Raw genomic sequence first — 15,599 nt, 5'->3', positions numbered from 1 at the left:
CCATCTTCACACAACAATCTCCACATCTCAGGAAATCAGTCTATTGAACCAGCTCCAACAGACCATACCTTATGTAGACATCAGAGTAGTCCACAAGAGGTTGCATCCCAGTAAAAACACAATCTTTTCCATTCCAATACTCTTGTCAACAAAGGCCACTAGTTCACCATTCATGGAGTACTCCAGCTCAGAAACAGGCCATTTGGCCCATCTAGTCCATGCCAACCTGGTCTTCTGGCTGTATGACTCCTTGGCTTGGAGGAGACGGGCCGTGACGCTTTTCATTGATGGGGCAGGCTTGAGGGATGAGTGGCCTACAACAGTGGTTATTTTCATGTTTTCTTTGCCCGGATGGGGATGAATTTAACTTGGCGAGGTGAGTTTGGGTCGGTTTAATTTTATCCCTGAGCTCCCGTTCTACTCAGGGTGCGTGCTGGTTGTGAGAGGGTCTGGGACAGAGGCCCAGCGGACAGACTGTCTGGTCGCCACACACACGGGTTCAGTAAAGCCTCGAATTGTCCACTCACTGGAGTTGTTGTTGTTGCTGTTCCTCTCTCTGCTCTCACCCGAATCTGCATCAGAGACAACAGAACAACCTTTGGTCACTGAGGGATGTCTGGGAAATCTCCGCATGCTAGAACTGCTCCAGCCCCCTCAAATTCTCGTTAAAACCAGGGGAGGGTGGCAATGTGCGGGAGGGGCTCTCTGAACACACCCCGCTCCTAGCTTTCCCGGGCGCCTGCAGATTTGAGAACGCTTCTCAGATCCCGCTCCACCACCCCGGCACCAAACAGTCCCAGAGCTCAGGGCAGAAGTTGGACCAGACCCAGAACGGACTGTCCCACTCTGCCCTGAGAGTCGTCTGTGATTAATGGTCCAGTCATTCTGAACACATTGTGATCAGTTCATATACAGGGTCTTCCTTTGCTTGGTTTCCCCCTCCCCAGATGCTGTCTGACCTACTGAGTGTTTCCAGCAATTTCTCTCTTTACTTCTTTCATTCTCTAATTAAGTTCTTTAATTCCTCGCGGCAGCACTAGTGTGATGCTATTACAGTGTGGCCATTCGGCGTTCAATTCCAATGTCATCTATAAGGAGCTTGTACATCCTCTTGTGGAACGCACAGATTTCCTCCAGGTGCTCCAGTTTCCTCCCACAGTCCAAAGATGTTAGTGTATTTTGGTAAAAGGAACAATAGTGCGGAATATTATCTAAATGGGGAGAAGGTTCAAACATCAGAGGTACAGAGGGACTTAGGAGTCCTCATGCAAGTCTCCCAGAAAGTTAATTTACAGGTTGAGTCAGTGGTAAAGAAGGCAATGTTGGTAGTTATTTCAAGGGGAATAGAATATAAAAGTGAAGAGATAATGCAGAACCTTTATAAGACACTAGTCAGGCTGCACTTGGAGTATTGTCGACAGTTTTGGGCTCCTCATCTCAGAAAGGATGTGTTGTCATTGGATGGAGTCCAGAAGAGGTTCAAGAGGAAGATTCTGGGAAAGAAGGGGTTAACATATGAGGAGCGTTTGGCAGCTTTGGGCCTGTGCTCACTGGAATTGAGAAGAATACGTGAGGATCTCATTGAAACCTAACAAATGTTGAAAGGACTCGATAGGGTTGATGTGGAGAGGATGTTTCCTGTGGGGGGGGGCATCTAGAACCAGAGGGCACAGCCTCAAAACTGAGGGGTGACCCTTTAGAACAGAGGTAAGGAGGAATTTTTTTTTTTAGCCAGGGAGTAGTAAATCTGTAGAATGCTCTGCTGCGGACTGCAGTGGAGGTTAAGTCAGTGGGTACATCTAACAGCACAGTGGGTGTACCTACACCTCAGGGACTGCCCTGATTCAAGAAGGCAGCTTGTCACTTCCTTCTCAAGGGCAACTAGGGATGGGCAATAAATGCTGGCTTAGCTGGCAATGCCCACGTCCCGTAAGTGGATTAAAAAAAAATATATTTTAGGCAGAAGTTGATAGTTACTTGATAGGTCAGGGCATCGAAGGAGATGGCGAGTAGGCAGGTGTACGGGGTTGAGCCGGATCCTGGATCAGCCATGATGGAATGGCAGAGCAGACTCGATGGGCTGAATGGCCCAATTCTGCTCCCATGTCTTATGGTTAGCTGGTCATTGTAAACTGTCCTGTGATTGGGCCAGGGTTAAGTCAGGGGTTGCTGGGCAGCACAGCCTGAAGGGCCGGAAGGGCCTATTCTGCGCTGTATCTCAATGAATAAATAAAAAATAAATCATCTTCTTTGTTATTTTTCTAACGTTCTCCTTGTTAGCCTCTCGCGCTGCTGTGAACAAATTGTGGATGTTACTCCTCAATCCCCCATTACCCTCCCAGTCACATTTAAGCTTTGCTCAGGAAACTGTGTCCTCCTCATTTTCCTCATCCCTCACTCTGACCTCGAGGCGCTTCAAATGACAAAGGCCCCAGTACCCGTAGATGACCACAGCCAATAATCCCCACACAGAGGGAAATCCACGTACCATCATCTTCCCTGGATCCAGTCACTCTGACCTTCTGCTCTCCGCTCTCTTTGGAGTCTGAAACGGAAACCAGTTTCTGATTAGAAAATAGTAAATAGGCATGAAAGGTTCACAGTGTCAAAGTGTGTCCTTGTTACTGTTCATCACACTTACAGTTTGCACTCCCCACTGATCTGGGTACCTCCCCCCTCCCACCCCACGAGCTGCTTTCCCATTACCCGATGGCCGCTTATGCTGTTGGTTCAAGGAAGGTCTGTTCCCCTAGTAACAGTGTCTCTTGGGATGAATTTGCGCATTGCTCCTGGGTGTGAAGCAGGTACCCGTGGGTGCAGCCCGGTGCCTATCTCTAACTTTCAGAGCAGCACACAGCTCCAGTGTCTCCCCACAACTTCACCCTGCCAGCTCCTTGGGTACAGGACCAGGGAGCCCAGCACTGACCCAGCAAAGGGTCATAGCATTGGGTTTCCAGGCAAGGCCAATGGATCCCAGCAGATTCTCAGTGACCTTAGTGCAAACGGCAATGGGTTATTCACCAGTGAATATGATAGGGAGACATTATGTCCATACCTCGAGCTGCGGATTGACTCCCTTTTTCTCCCGAATCTGGAAAAGCAGGAAAAGAATTTCAGTTCACCAGTCACAGGACATTCTCTGTGTCCCATCATCAGACAGTGTATCCAGGGATACCGGCCACGTGACAGATGCACTGCCACCCGGCTGGTCGGAGGACACACCACATGCCAATCAACATTTGGTCCCTCCCAACTAATCAATGCACATCTAGATTATTGGTCACCTTAATTGGATTATCTCGCCCAGCCCCATGCCATAAAAGGTGAGACTTGTCCCTGGATTGGCCTCTCTTACAGACCATTACATTGGAGGTAGGTGCATTGATTTATGTTCGGGAAGGTCTATCATTTGTCCTGGTAAGGGAGCCGTGGCTATCCAAGGTCAAGGGGGATAGCTGTTGTGGTGCTTCCCCTTGTATTTACTTCCCCTTGTAAATAAATTCCTTATCATTAAAACTGTGTGTGTCCAGGCATCTACTGTTCAGACTCAAAGAACCAGTTATTTTCCATCACAACAGATGGGTTCTAAAGCTCTCCCTCCCGCTTTAATGACATTTCGCTCTATCCCAATGACGTACTGTTCACAGATCAGAACTACCTTGAGTGTCCGGCCCACTCTCGTTCTCGGCAGAGTCTGAACCACAAGGAAGAGAAGTTCAACATGGTCAGGTAACCAAACGGTTTTCCGAGATCACAGTCCCGTGAGCACCGACACACCCAGCACCAGTTCAGGTAGATTATTTACACAAAAACGTTGAATTTACAGCATAGTACCTGGCCAAGTGACCCAGCAGGACTGAACCAGAGGTTACACTCCACACCAGTGTCCACTGAACCTCCACTCCCCCATTTATTTCACACGGGTGTTTACCAGCTCCCCACCCCTTGGGGTGGCAGTTTCATATTCTTTCCATTCTCTGCTTGAGGAAACCACTCCTTTAATCCCTTTTTTTTGGGTCACTGGCAACATTACACTGATGCTCTGGTCTCTGAAATGACCTTGTGTTTCGTTTCCAATTTTTCCTATATTATCCAATATTGCGACTTTCTGCAATATTGAGAACAAGTCTCCCAGATCCCTCTGCCCTTTCCCCTATCCTGTTTAGGCCTTTTCTTTCTCCGGAGCCTGTGGGTTCATTATTTACACCAACGATGACAGGCGCAGGCTCCCCCCTCCCCCACCCCCGGTTATGAGCGCAACATTGATGCCCATACAGAGAGAATCACAAACCGTCATCTCCTCCAGATCTCAGCTCCTTAATTTTCGCTTCGCTGCTCTCTTTGGAGTCTGAAACCGAAGGAAAGTTCCGGTTAGAGAGTGGAGAAAAGAACGTGGAAGATTCAGGGTGTCAAAGTGCACTGTCACCACTCGCACACTTGCCTTGGGTATCCCACAAGTGAGCTGCGTTCCCATCACCCAAAAACTCTGCTGAGGGTGGGACTGGGGTCCTCCATCTCCCCAGGATACTGTGGCTCAAACCCCGGTATCTCAGGGGTGAATGCAGATCTTTCTTCTTACATCTAGTTAATTATCTCTTTTTTTTATATAAGAGCAGGGGTTCTCACCCTGAGATCCATGGACACCCCCCCTCCCCAAGTCGATGGCAAGGTTTCATACCAAAGGTTGAGAATCCCTGATTTAGAGGTATTGTACAGAACATGCTCCTCCAGCCCAATAAGCCACACCTCCCAGCAATACCTCCAATTAATCCCAGCCGAATCTCAGGACAATTTACAATGACCAATTAGCCTACCAACCAGTAGGTCTTTGGACTGTGGGAGGAAACCCCTGGGCTCACTCACTCACTCACAGGAGGGACATACAAACTGCTTACAGAGCACGTCGGAATTGAACTTTGAACCACAAACCATCAAAACAGTCCAGGCATGCTCAGTTCAATCTAGTGCTGTGTCATTCATTAACTTCAGGCCATAGAGTCAGTCCACCCCGATCAAAATTGCACAAAATAGCACCAAAAAAGGAATGACCAGAAACCAGAAACACATCATAACATGAACTACAGAGTCCAACCCACCAACCACGTTGATTCAACCTTGCCCCAGGACCCAGAACTCCGTACTACCCTCCGGTAGCATCAAGTGAGAGGGAGGGAGATCATTGGAACATAACGACCTTCCTCTGGGAGCAGTGGTTGAGAGGTGGGGAGGGGGGAGAGAGCAACGCACACAGACAACTTCCTTCGGCAGCAGTGAGCAAGTGGGAGTCAGAGAGACAGAGAGACAGAGACCAGACACCCACGGGTAGATGGCGCTGGAACACCCACTCGCCTTCGGATCTCGTCCTCGATGACCTCAGCCTTCCTGGACACTTTAATTGGCGAGACCAGCGGGAAATGGAGTCGATCGTGGGCTTGCACAGCACCTCCGGGCTATGCATTTCGCTGGAAACCTCACCGAGCCCCCTTGGAGACAGCAAAGCGCCAGATCACTAAATCCAAAAGCACACCACCAAGATGTAGATCACAGGCTCCGAAAGTAGCATTTGAAAGAAAAGGTAGGGAAGGAGGTGAAAGAAATAGTTTTGTGAACCGTCTGGAGGATGTCGCCCTTGGTCGTATTGCTCGCTGGCACCATCTTCCCGGATGGAGCACTGTGGTACCCGTCTGGGTTCCCATGCGTTCTCTGTGACAGAGAGACCAGCTCTGTTGTAGAGTCAACGAGACACGTGGCACAGTGACAGACGCTTTGACCTACTGAGGTAGCACCAACCATCACTGAGCCCAACATCTGGTGCAGGAACAGTTAAACTCCAGAAATAATTCCCCTTGATGATCTTCCCATTCGCAGAGAAACTTCCCTATTCCAACACTTCAGTGGTGTCAATCCAACAGATTTTCTGTACCGTAGATGCAAGAAATTGCAGAATCTAGAGCAGCAGCACACAAAGTGGGCCAAACAACATTGACGGAGAGATACTGATTGTCGGCATTTGGGGTCGAGGCCCTTCATCTGGACTGAAAGGATAGAGGGGAGAGAGGCAGTTTAGAAAGGAGAAGTGGAGAGTTGGAGGCAGGTGATAGGTGGATCCAGGTGAGAGTCTGTGATAAGCAGACGGGAGGGAAGAGTCTGGATGGTGATTGATGAAGCACTGAAGATGGAGTTTGACAGAAAATGAAAGTGGAATGTCCCTTTTTATTTGGGCATATTTAAAGTGGGGTGGCTGGGTGGAGATACGTCTCTACCAAAGGAGGTGTAAGGTGCTCCTTCCCTCTGCTAGCCTGGGGTCACCCTTGGGCAAGGTGTGGTACATTTCTTAGCCCCCAGATCAGGGTCAGGTGAAGCCATGGGAGCAGGTGGTGGACGGTCGTATGAGCAAATGGTGCATATCACAAGTCCTGACTATGCGACCACTGACTCCAGGCAGACAATCTCTGAAGAGTATTCATAATCATCGAGTCACCCGCCTTGCAAAGACACCATCCAGAAGAAGACAAAGGCAAACCACTTCCGTAGAAAAATTTGCCAAGATGTTTAAAGCAAAGGTTGATAGGTTCTTGATTAGAAAGAGCATTGAAAGTTTTGGGGAGAAGGCGGGAGAATAAGGTAGAGAGGGAAAATGAAATCAGCCATGATAGAATAGCAGTGCAGACTTAATGCGCCCAACTCTTATGATCTTAAAAGTCTTTATACCTTACTCCTCTTTCTCATCCTATCAGATTATACTCCACCTTTTATAAGCGCTATCTTCCCTCTTTCAGTCCAGATCAGGGGTTCCCAACCTTTTTTATACTGTGGACCAACACCATTAACCGAGGGGTCTGTGGACCCCAGGTTGGGAACCCCTGGTCTGGATAAAGGGTCTTGACCAGAAACATCAACCGCCCATTTCCCTCCCTTGATTTTCAAATGGTTGAATTTAATATCAGAGAATGTGTACAACCTGAAATTCATATTCTTCACAGACATCCACAGAACAAGAAACCCCCAAAGAATAAATGATGGTAACATCAGAACCCCAAAGCCCCCCCCCCACTAGAATTAATACTCCAGTCTCACTTAATAAGGCTTTTGTTTAGATTATACATGGTAAAGTCATATAATAAAGTAGCAGTGAACGTGATATGTTTCAAGGGGTTGAAGGGAAAGGAATCCGGTAAGTCTAAAAGGGCACAAGACAGCGAGGTGTTTAATTCACCGCGCTTTAATGGCCAGGGGATCTCTCCCGTCACAGATGTCATTGCTCATCCCACCTGCAGCCAGCCTTCTTACGCCCCTCAATCCTCATCCTAATCTGTCCTGAAGGTATTTGACACCCACACCCATGGGCTGTTTCGTATGATAACAGACACAGCTCCCATGTAACCCCCACACAGAGAGATCTACAAACCATCATCAGCTAGCGATACGGCCGCTTTGATTTTCACCTCGCCGCTCTCTCTGGAATCTGCAACGAGAAGGCGATTTCCAGTTATATTGAGTGTGGAATGTTCCAAGTGTTAAACTGTGTCGGTGTCACACGTGAATCTTCAATCACACCCACAGCGATCTGGATCCTTCCCCATGTATGAAAGATTCAAAGTACATTTATTATCAAAGCCTGTATGCAGTATACAACCCTGAGATTCATCTTCCCACAGACAGCCGAGAAACAAAGAAAATCATGGAGCCTGTTTAAAAAAAACATGCACAAAAGAAAAAAAAAACAACAAATCATGCAAGCAGCAACAACAAAAAAAGAGAGAAACACAGAATATAAAACGCAGAATCGGAAGAGTGAAGGTACATTCAGTTCCACTCAGTTCGCTATCTGGGGGCCGCACCTCTCACTCCCCGTTGCCCAAGTGCCTGATTCGAGTATGATCAGGGTCCAGCCTTTCATCAGGACAGTGAGAAAGGTGGAAGTGGGTTCTGATTGCTGTCAGAGTGTCACACTGAGATGCAGTGTGGATATAGGCCCTTCGGCCCACTGACTCAGTGCTGACCACCATTCATCCATTTACATTAATCCTGTTCGGTTCTCCCCACGTTCTTATCAACTGCTTCTTGATTCTACCCCCTACTTACACAGTAGGGAATATCTGCAGCAGCCTGTTAACCTACCAACCGGCATGTATTTGGGATATGGTGGAAACGGGAGCATCCGGAGGAAACCCATGTGTTGACCAGGAGAAGGTGTAAGCTCCACAGTGTGGCGGCTATTGGGGCCACACCACTGAGCTGCCCATTGTTTGGCAGTCCCAAACCAAACCGAGGCACGCAGACACCCATGTCCTGTGTCCTGAGGAAATGCCCTTCTCCCGCACACTCCACCCTCCTCACTCCTCGGGTACACGAGCAGGGAGCACAGCACTGACTCTGGGCTCATGCACTGGGTTTCCACCCAAGGCTAATGAATCCCAACAGATTCCCAATTATCAATCATCAATCAATGGATTATTCACCAATGAATGTGACCGGGAGACATGGTGGATTTTCGGCATTGTTGGTCATTTTCCTGGTTATTACTCCACACAAAATTGGCTTTTGTTCAGATGTTACAAAGTGCAGTATTATTAGTTTTCCAGTGAAATTAGGTTTCAAGATTTTGTGCTGTTGATTTTTATCTCATTGTGCAAACTTGTTCCCACAAACCCTTTCTACAAATCCCACTGCTCGCCCCACCTGCGGGCTCCTCATTCCCCTCAATCCTCACCCTGATCCATCACTCACACCCATGGGTGACTCATATGATATTGGACCTCGGTCCCAAATGTTAGAGCAGAAAATAATCTCCACAAACCATGATCTTCTCGGGATCCGATCACTTTGATTTTCCTCTCGCTGCTCTCTCTGGAATCTGAGATTTAAAAAAGGTGGTTTCCAGTTAGAAAATGGGAAAGAGTGTGCAAAGTTCGTGGTACTAAAGTGCACTCGTGTTTGATCACACTCAGTTACACTCACATCTAGGTCCCTCCCCATCTACTGTTTGCCTATCGCCCAAATGCTGAAAGAGAATGAGGTGACCTCATTGAAACCTATTGAATGTTGCAAGGCCTTGATAGAATGGATGTGGAGAGGATGTTTCCTATGGTGGGAGAATCTAGGACCAGAAGACACAGCCTCAGATAGAGGGGTGTCCTTTTAGAACAGAGGTGAAAAGGAATTTCTTTAGCCAGAGAATGGTGAATCTGTGGAATTCATTGCCACAGGCGGCTGTGGAGGCCAGGTCATTGGGTGTATTTAAGGCCGACATTGGTAGATTTTTGATTTGTCAGGGAATGGGGAGGATAAGGGAAGAAAGCAGGAGATTGGGTCTGAGAAGAAAAATGGATCAGCCATGATGACATGGCGGAACAGACTCGATGGGCCAAATGGCCTAGTTCTGCTCCTACATCCAATGGTCTTGCGGAGAGTGGGAGTAAACTGGCCTTCCACCAGGAGAATGAGAGAAGTGAAAGTGGGTCCTTGCTGGTGTCACAGAGGGAGTCAGAATAAAATCAAGTCCGTCAGCACACTGAGTTCCCACAACCCATCAATCACCCAGTTGTATCAACTCTAGTTTATTCTCCCTAAGTTCTCATCATCTCCCCCTCCCCCCAGATTCTACCACGCACTATGGCAAGTTTATACTGGTTAATTAACTCACAATTCCATACATCTGAGATTTGGGTGGGAAACCAAATGGTCACGGGGAGCGCAGGTAAACCCTACACAGATGACACCCTGAGTGACCCCTGTTCTCCGGAGATGTGAAGCAGCTGCCCTGCTAGATGCTCCACTGTGCTGCCCATTGTTTCCTCATTTCAAACCAACGGACACACACACACGTCCCGTTTCCTGAGGGACTGGAGTCTGGGGATGAGAATGCCCCTCTCCCGCACACTCCACCCTCCTCACGTACATGAACAGGGAGCCCAGCACTGACTCTGGGCTCACGCGTTAGGTTAATGAATCCTAACAGATTCCCAATTGTCAATCAATGGATTATTCACCAATGAATGTGACCGGGAGACATGGTGGATTTTCGGCATTGTTGGTAATTTTCCTGGTTATTACTCCACACAAAATTGGCTTCTGCTTTGATGTTACAGAGTGTAGTATTCTTAGTTTTCCAGTGAAATTAGGTTTCAAGGTTTTGTGTTGATGATTTTTATCTCATTGTGCAAACTTGTTCCCACAAACTCCTACAAATCCCACTGCTCGCCCCATCTGCGGCCTCTTCATTCCCCTCAATCCTCACCCTGATCCATCACTCACACCCATGGGCGACTCGTATGATATTGGACCTCGGTCCCAAATGTTAGAGCAGAAAATAATCTCCACAAACCATGATCTTCTCGGGATCCGATCACTTTGATTTTCCTCTCACTACTCTCTCTGGAATCTGAAATTTAAAAAAAAGGTGGTTTCCAGTTATAAATTGGGAAAGAGTGTAGAAAGTTCACAGTACTAAAGTGCATTTGTATTTGATCACACTCAGTTACGCTCACATCTAGGTCCCTCCCCATCTACTGTTTGCCTGTCGCCCAAATGCTGAAAGAGAATGAGGTGACCTCATTGAAACCTATTGAATGTTGCAAGGCCTTGATAGAATGGATGTGGAGAGGATGTTTCCTATGGTGGGAGAATCTAGGATCAGAGGACACAACCTCAGAATAGAGGGGTGTCCTTTTGGAGCAGAGGTGAAAAGGAATTTCTTTAGCCAGAGAATGTTGAATCTGTGGATTTATACTGGTTAATTAACTCACAATTCCATACACCTTTGAGATTTGGGTGGGAAACCACATGGTCACAGGGAGCACATGCAAACCCTGCACAGATGACACCCTGATTGACCCCTGTTCTCCGGAGATGTGAAGCAGCTGCTCTGCTAGATGCTCCACTGTGCTGCCCATTGTTTTCTTATCCCAAACCTTCGGAGTCTGGGGATGCAAATGTCCCCCTCCCACACACTCTGGCCTCCTGGCTCCTCAGATACAGCATAGACTCTGGGCTCACAACTTTGGGCTTCCAGACAAGCCCAGTGGATCCCAGCAGACTGCCAGATTCATTGGTACAAGTGTCAATGGGCTAATGTGATGGGGAGTTACTGAAATCATAAATATTAATACCTCGAGCTGCAGAGTGACTCGCTTTTTCTCCAGAATCTGGAAAGAAGGAAAAGAATTTTGGTTTATCCATCAGAATACATTGTCTGTTTCTCATTGTCAGAATGGTTTAAGTGACTTCCTCCCAGTTGAAAGACATTTTACTCCACCTTGTTGATGTAGCATTCACAGATTAGAAGAGCTGCCTTTAGTTTTTGGCCCACCCTCAGTCATGGCACAGTCTGATAAACAGGGAGGGCAATCTGAGCTTTCTCACCACACGGTCAGTTCCTCGAATGTGTTCTCTGACTCCCCAGGGGTTTGATAAGAAATAAGCAGCTTGTTAGTCCTCTCACACCCAGCATCCCTACACCACCCCATTTCGTCATCTCTAACCCACACGTGTGAGCAGCCCGGAGCCCCTGGAGGAAACCCACGAGGTCACGAGGAGAAATTCTTTACAGGCAGCAGCAGGACTGAACCCGGACTGCTGGTGCTGTCACATTAGCCGCTACGCTACTGAGCTGCTGGCCTCCGGTTCGGAGGAAATATTCACAGTTTGTTCAGTCTTTATTGGCAGTTTCAAACTTCAATTTGTTTCAAATCAAGGACCAACCTGCCCAATCCCCAAACCACCCCCTCGATATAGATTCAAAAAGGTTCAAACATTCGTTATCAAAGGGCGCCTGAGGCACACAGCCCTGAGGTTCGTCTTCCCCGCAGACGGCCACCAAACAGAGAAAACCACGGAACCCGTTCAAAGGAAAACATCAACGCCACCCCCCCCCGACACGCGATAAAAAAACAAATCGCACAAATGACGACGAAGAAAGAAAAACGAGCGACAAATACAGAACATAAAACACAAAAATCGGAAGAGTTCAGGCACATTCAGTTCAGCTCAGTGTTCGTCAACTGCAGGCCACCCCAATTCAAAAATCACCCAAAATAGCAACAAAGGAGTGGCTGAAAACCAGAAACACAGCGTGACACGAACAACACGTACAACACTACGACCACTTTGACCATCTTGTACTCCAGTGGGCTTTGTTTTGTTCTGACTGTGTCCTTTTTGTATTACTTCTGATTCCTATTGTTTCCAGAGTATCTGATGCTGGTTTTTGCACCTATACATACATGTACTTATGCACATGACAAGAAATACGACTTTGGCTTTGATCCTGATGTCACCTCCATTGTTGTCTTTAACAGAGAACATTTCCACAGACATCTTCCATCTTTCCTGACACTTAGACTGAGGAACAGCTTCTACCCCAGATCTGTGGACTCCATCACACCACTCCCACAGAACAACGACTGAAACTGTGAGCACACACATGGACTCGAATACTTGCACTAACGGCACTTTGTGCATTACTGTGACGTTCTGGTGCTGCTCTAATTTATTTTCTGCTACTTATCTATTTAATACTGTTTTTCTATTACTGTCTTGTTTTTATCTACCGCTTCGTTTGATTGCCTGAGAGGAAGCCAAACAGTTTCATTGTACCTGTATATAATGACAATAAAGATCATTCAATTGCAACCCCCCCCCCCACCCTGATTTTATCCCTGTACACCACTGGTGCTCTGTCTCCAGGGCCCCAGTCTCCTCACAGTAGTAGAGAGAGAGCAGTTCTGACCCCAGGCGTCCAGGTCTGCACTCACCAACATCTAAGTACACATTCACCCCAACATTCGTGTTCTTCCGAAATATTTTTTCCTTGTTTATTATCATCCCTGGCTGCTTTGAATGAGATGTAAATCTATCTTCCCTAAACTCTGTTCTCCCCAGCGCCCTTTTCCCAAGCCAGTAATGGCCCTGTAAGACAAGTGATAGAAAGTTCCGGGGAAATGTCAAGAGACAGTTTCACGTACGGAGAGCGATAGGTGTGGGGAATGAACTGCTGGGGGTGGGGGTAAAGGCTGATACAAGAGGGACATTTAGAAGGATCTTAGACAGGCGCACACAAGAAAAATGGAGGGTTATGGGCTGCGTGCCGGTTGCTGGTGTAATGGTATCTGCCCTGGACTTGGAGTCGAGTTGTCCCGGGTTCGAATCCGGCCAGCTCCTTGCACACTTTCCATCCATGCTGGATTGAGCTTCGAGCTAGCAACTTGGGCTCGTAAAACAGACAAAAATTCCTAAAGAAACATTAAGTTTGCCACCCGATGAGTCACAAGGCATGGAAAGGAACAATAACAATGGTCTGTGTAGGAGAGAAGGGTTAGATTGATTGTGGAGTTAGTCAGTACAACATTGTGGGCTGAAGGGCCTAGACTGGGCTGAACAGATCATGTTCTATTTCTATTTACCCTCCAATTTTCACAAGAGGTTGTCACCTCCTTTCTCCTCAACCGAGTGAATCGTCTCATCCAAAGATATTTACAATTTACTTCCTTGGGGTGACTAACACGATAATGGACCCAGCTCTTGGACAGTGGGCAGGAGCAATTGGTTCTGTCGAATAGCCAGTCTGTTCTCTGTCCCACTGCCAGATCCCTGACTCCACGCAGATCTGATGTGGAGTAAGTAGCTTGTTATTCCTCACAGTGCCAGCTCCCCCACACCAGCTCAGTCAATAATCCCCGCACAGAGAGATCAACAAACCGTCGTCTTCTCGCGAACCGATCACTTTGACTTTCCTCTCGCCGCTCTCTTTGGAATCTGAAAGCAAAACCAGTTTTTGATTATAAAGCGTGTTACGTCTTGTATCTTCAAAACATTAAACTAGTTCTAAGAAAACATGGGAGTCTGAAGAACAAACACGAAAAAAATCTGCAGATGCTGGAAACCCAAAGCAACAGGTGAAGTGTTGGAGGAACTCAGCAGGTCAGGAAAACAGTTAACAGTCGATGTTTCAGACTAAGACCTGTTATCGGGACTGGAAAGGAAGGGGAGAAGTCAGATAAAGAAGATTGGGGGGGGAGGGGGGAGGAAGAAGTACAAGGTGGCAGATGATAGAGGGGAAACTGGGAGAGGGGGAAGGGTTGAAGTGAAGATCTGGGACGTTGATTGGTGAAAGGGCTGGAGAAGGGAGAATCTATTCGGAGAGGACATGGAAGGAGGGGAAGGGGAGGAGCACCAAAGGGAAGTGATGGTCAGGTGAGGAGATAAGCTGAGAGAGGGAAACAGGAACGGGGAATGGTGAAGGAGAGGCAGGGGGAGGGGAGCAATTTCTGGAAGTTAGAGTAACCGATGTTCATGGATCGATCACCCAGACGGAACCCGAGTGCAGCCTCATTTTGGCAGCAGAGGCAGCCATGGACTGAGAATGGGAAGTAGAACTGAAATGGGTGCCCTCCAGGAAGTCCAAAGAATGTGGGTATAACTTTGTATTTTACTCAAAGCGAGGAGTGCATGTATCACAAGGTAGAATGACATATTTTTACATATAATCTGTAATCAATTATTTAAGTGAATGAGATACACACACACACTTTCTCAAATATTATTGAAATATTAAAAACACAATAAAATGGAAATTGTTGGGGGAGTTTCACAGTATCGAAGTGCTTCCATACAGTTCCCTCTATGTGTTAATTGTATGGTGTGAGTTGGTGAAGTTTGAAGGTGTCAACAACACAAAAGACTTGTCCTAGTCCAACCATGTAGGTCCAATGGCCAAGAAAGCACACCAACACCTTCACTTCTTCAGAAGCTGACAGAAAATCCACATGTCCCTGTTGACCCTCACCAAATTTTATAGATGCCCCATAGAAAACATCCACTCCAGATCCATCTCAGCTCGGTATGACAACCGTGGAGTTGATAATTCACCAGAGAATGTGATAGGGAAACATTAAAATTATAAATATCCGTACCTCGAGCTGCAGAGTGACTCTCTTTCTCGGTAGAGTCTGGAAAAGAAGGAAAAGGATTTTAACATATCCATTTTAAGACATTTTTTCCCCTGCTGTCAGAATAGTTTAAATCTCTCTTTTTTTTCCAACAATGAATCCTTCACAGATTGGGAGACCTATCTTTAGAATCTGGCCCACTCTCAATCTCAGTTGAGACTGAAATGCAAGGAAGATCATTTTAGATTCTTGAGCATATGGTCAGTTAGCAAGAAAAAAGGTTTCATCTCCGGTTGTGAAAATCACTGCACCAAAGAAAGGGCAATCTTCTTCTTCATTCCCCGTTGCATCACTGATGGTCTTATAGTGATGACCTTGGTCTCAGAAACAAGCCCTGAGATCTTTGTCAGGTCTACCCTGTCAACAGCTCTCATTACCTAATGACAAATGCAGTGGACTTTCCTACTGATTACCCAATCTTTCCTAACACGTACAGCCTCCCAGTCCTGGTATTACCCCTGTATACCACTTTGCGTCCTCTCCAAGGACTCGGCTTCATTGTGGTGGAGAGTTCCATCTCCGGGCCCAGTGTCTGGGACAGTGCTCTCCAATGTCATCATTTTTCCAGCAGAACATCTCCATAATCCTTAAATAACCTGAAAATGCTTCTTCCTGACCCTTTTGCTAATTACCTGGGTTACGAATACCCAA

At 47.1% G+C, this 15,599-nt stretch overlaps 1 protein-coding gene across 19 annotated transcripts in view; it reads right to left on the bottom strand.

Moving 5' to 3' along the window:
• The window catches only part of LOC132382976 (protein starmaker-like), a 110,063-nt gene that overhangs the window by 80,775 nt on the left and 13,689 nt on the right, over positions 1 to 15,599 (bottom strand). For 14 of the 19 annotated variants that reach the window (XM_059953606.1, XM_059953611.1, XM_059953598.1 and 11 more), the window contains exons 8-18: positions 14,913 to 14,948; positions 13,699 to 13,755; positions 11,112 to 11,147; positions 10,328 to 10,384; positions 8,801 to 8,857; positions 7,409 to 7,465; positions 4,292 to 4,348; positions 3,659 to 3,694; positions 3,056 to 3,091; positions 2,489 to 2,545; positions 528 to 572 (exon numbers count right to left, since the gene is read on the bottom strand). In XM_059953606.1, coding sequence (XP_059809589.1) covers positions 528 to 572; positions 2,489 to 2,545; positions 3,056 to 3,091; positions 3,659 to 3,694; positions 4,292 to 4,348; positions 7,409 to 7,465; positions 8,801 to 8,857; positions 10,328 to 10,384; positions 11,112 to 11,147; positions 13,699 to 13,755; positions 14,913 to 14,948 — 531 coding nt within the window. The remainder of the gene's footprint in view (positions 1 to 527; positions 573 to 2,488; positions 2,546 to 3,055; positions 3,092 to 3,658; positions 3,695 to 4,291; positions 4,349 to 7,408; positions 7,466 to 8,800; positions 8,858 to 10,327; positions 10,385 to 11,111; positions 11,148 to 13,698; positions 13,756 to 14,912; positions 14,949 to 15,599) is intronic. The other 5 variants (XM_059953600.1, XM_059953599.1, XM_059953605.1 and 2 more) reach the window with 5 other exon arrangements.

This window comes from Hypanus sabinus, chromosome 29 (assembly GCF_030144855.1).
Source record: "Hypanus sabinus isolate sHypSab1 chromosome 29, sHypSab1.hap1, whole genome shotgun sequence".
In the NCBI taxonomy this organism is placed as follows: Eukaryota; Metazoa; Chordata; class Chondrichthyes; order Myliobatiformes; family Dasyatidae; genus Hypanus; species Hypanus sabinus.
This window is presented reverse-complemented; position numbering and strand designations above follow the sequence as displayed.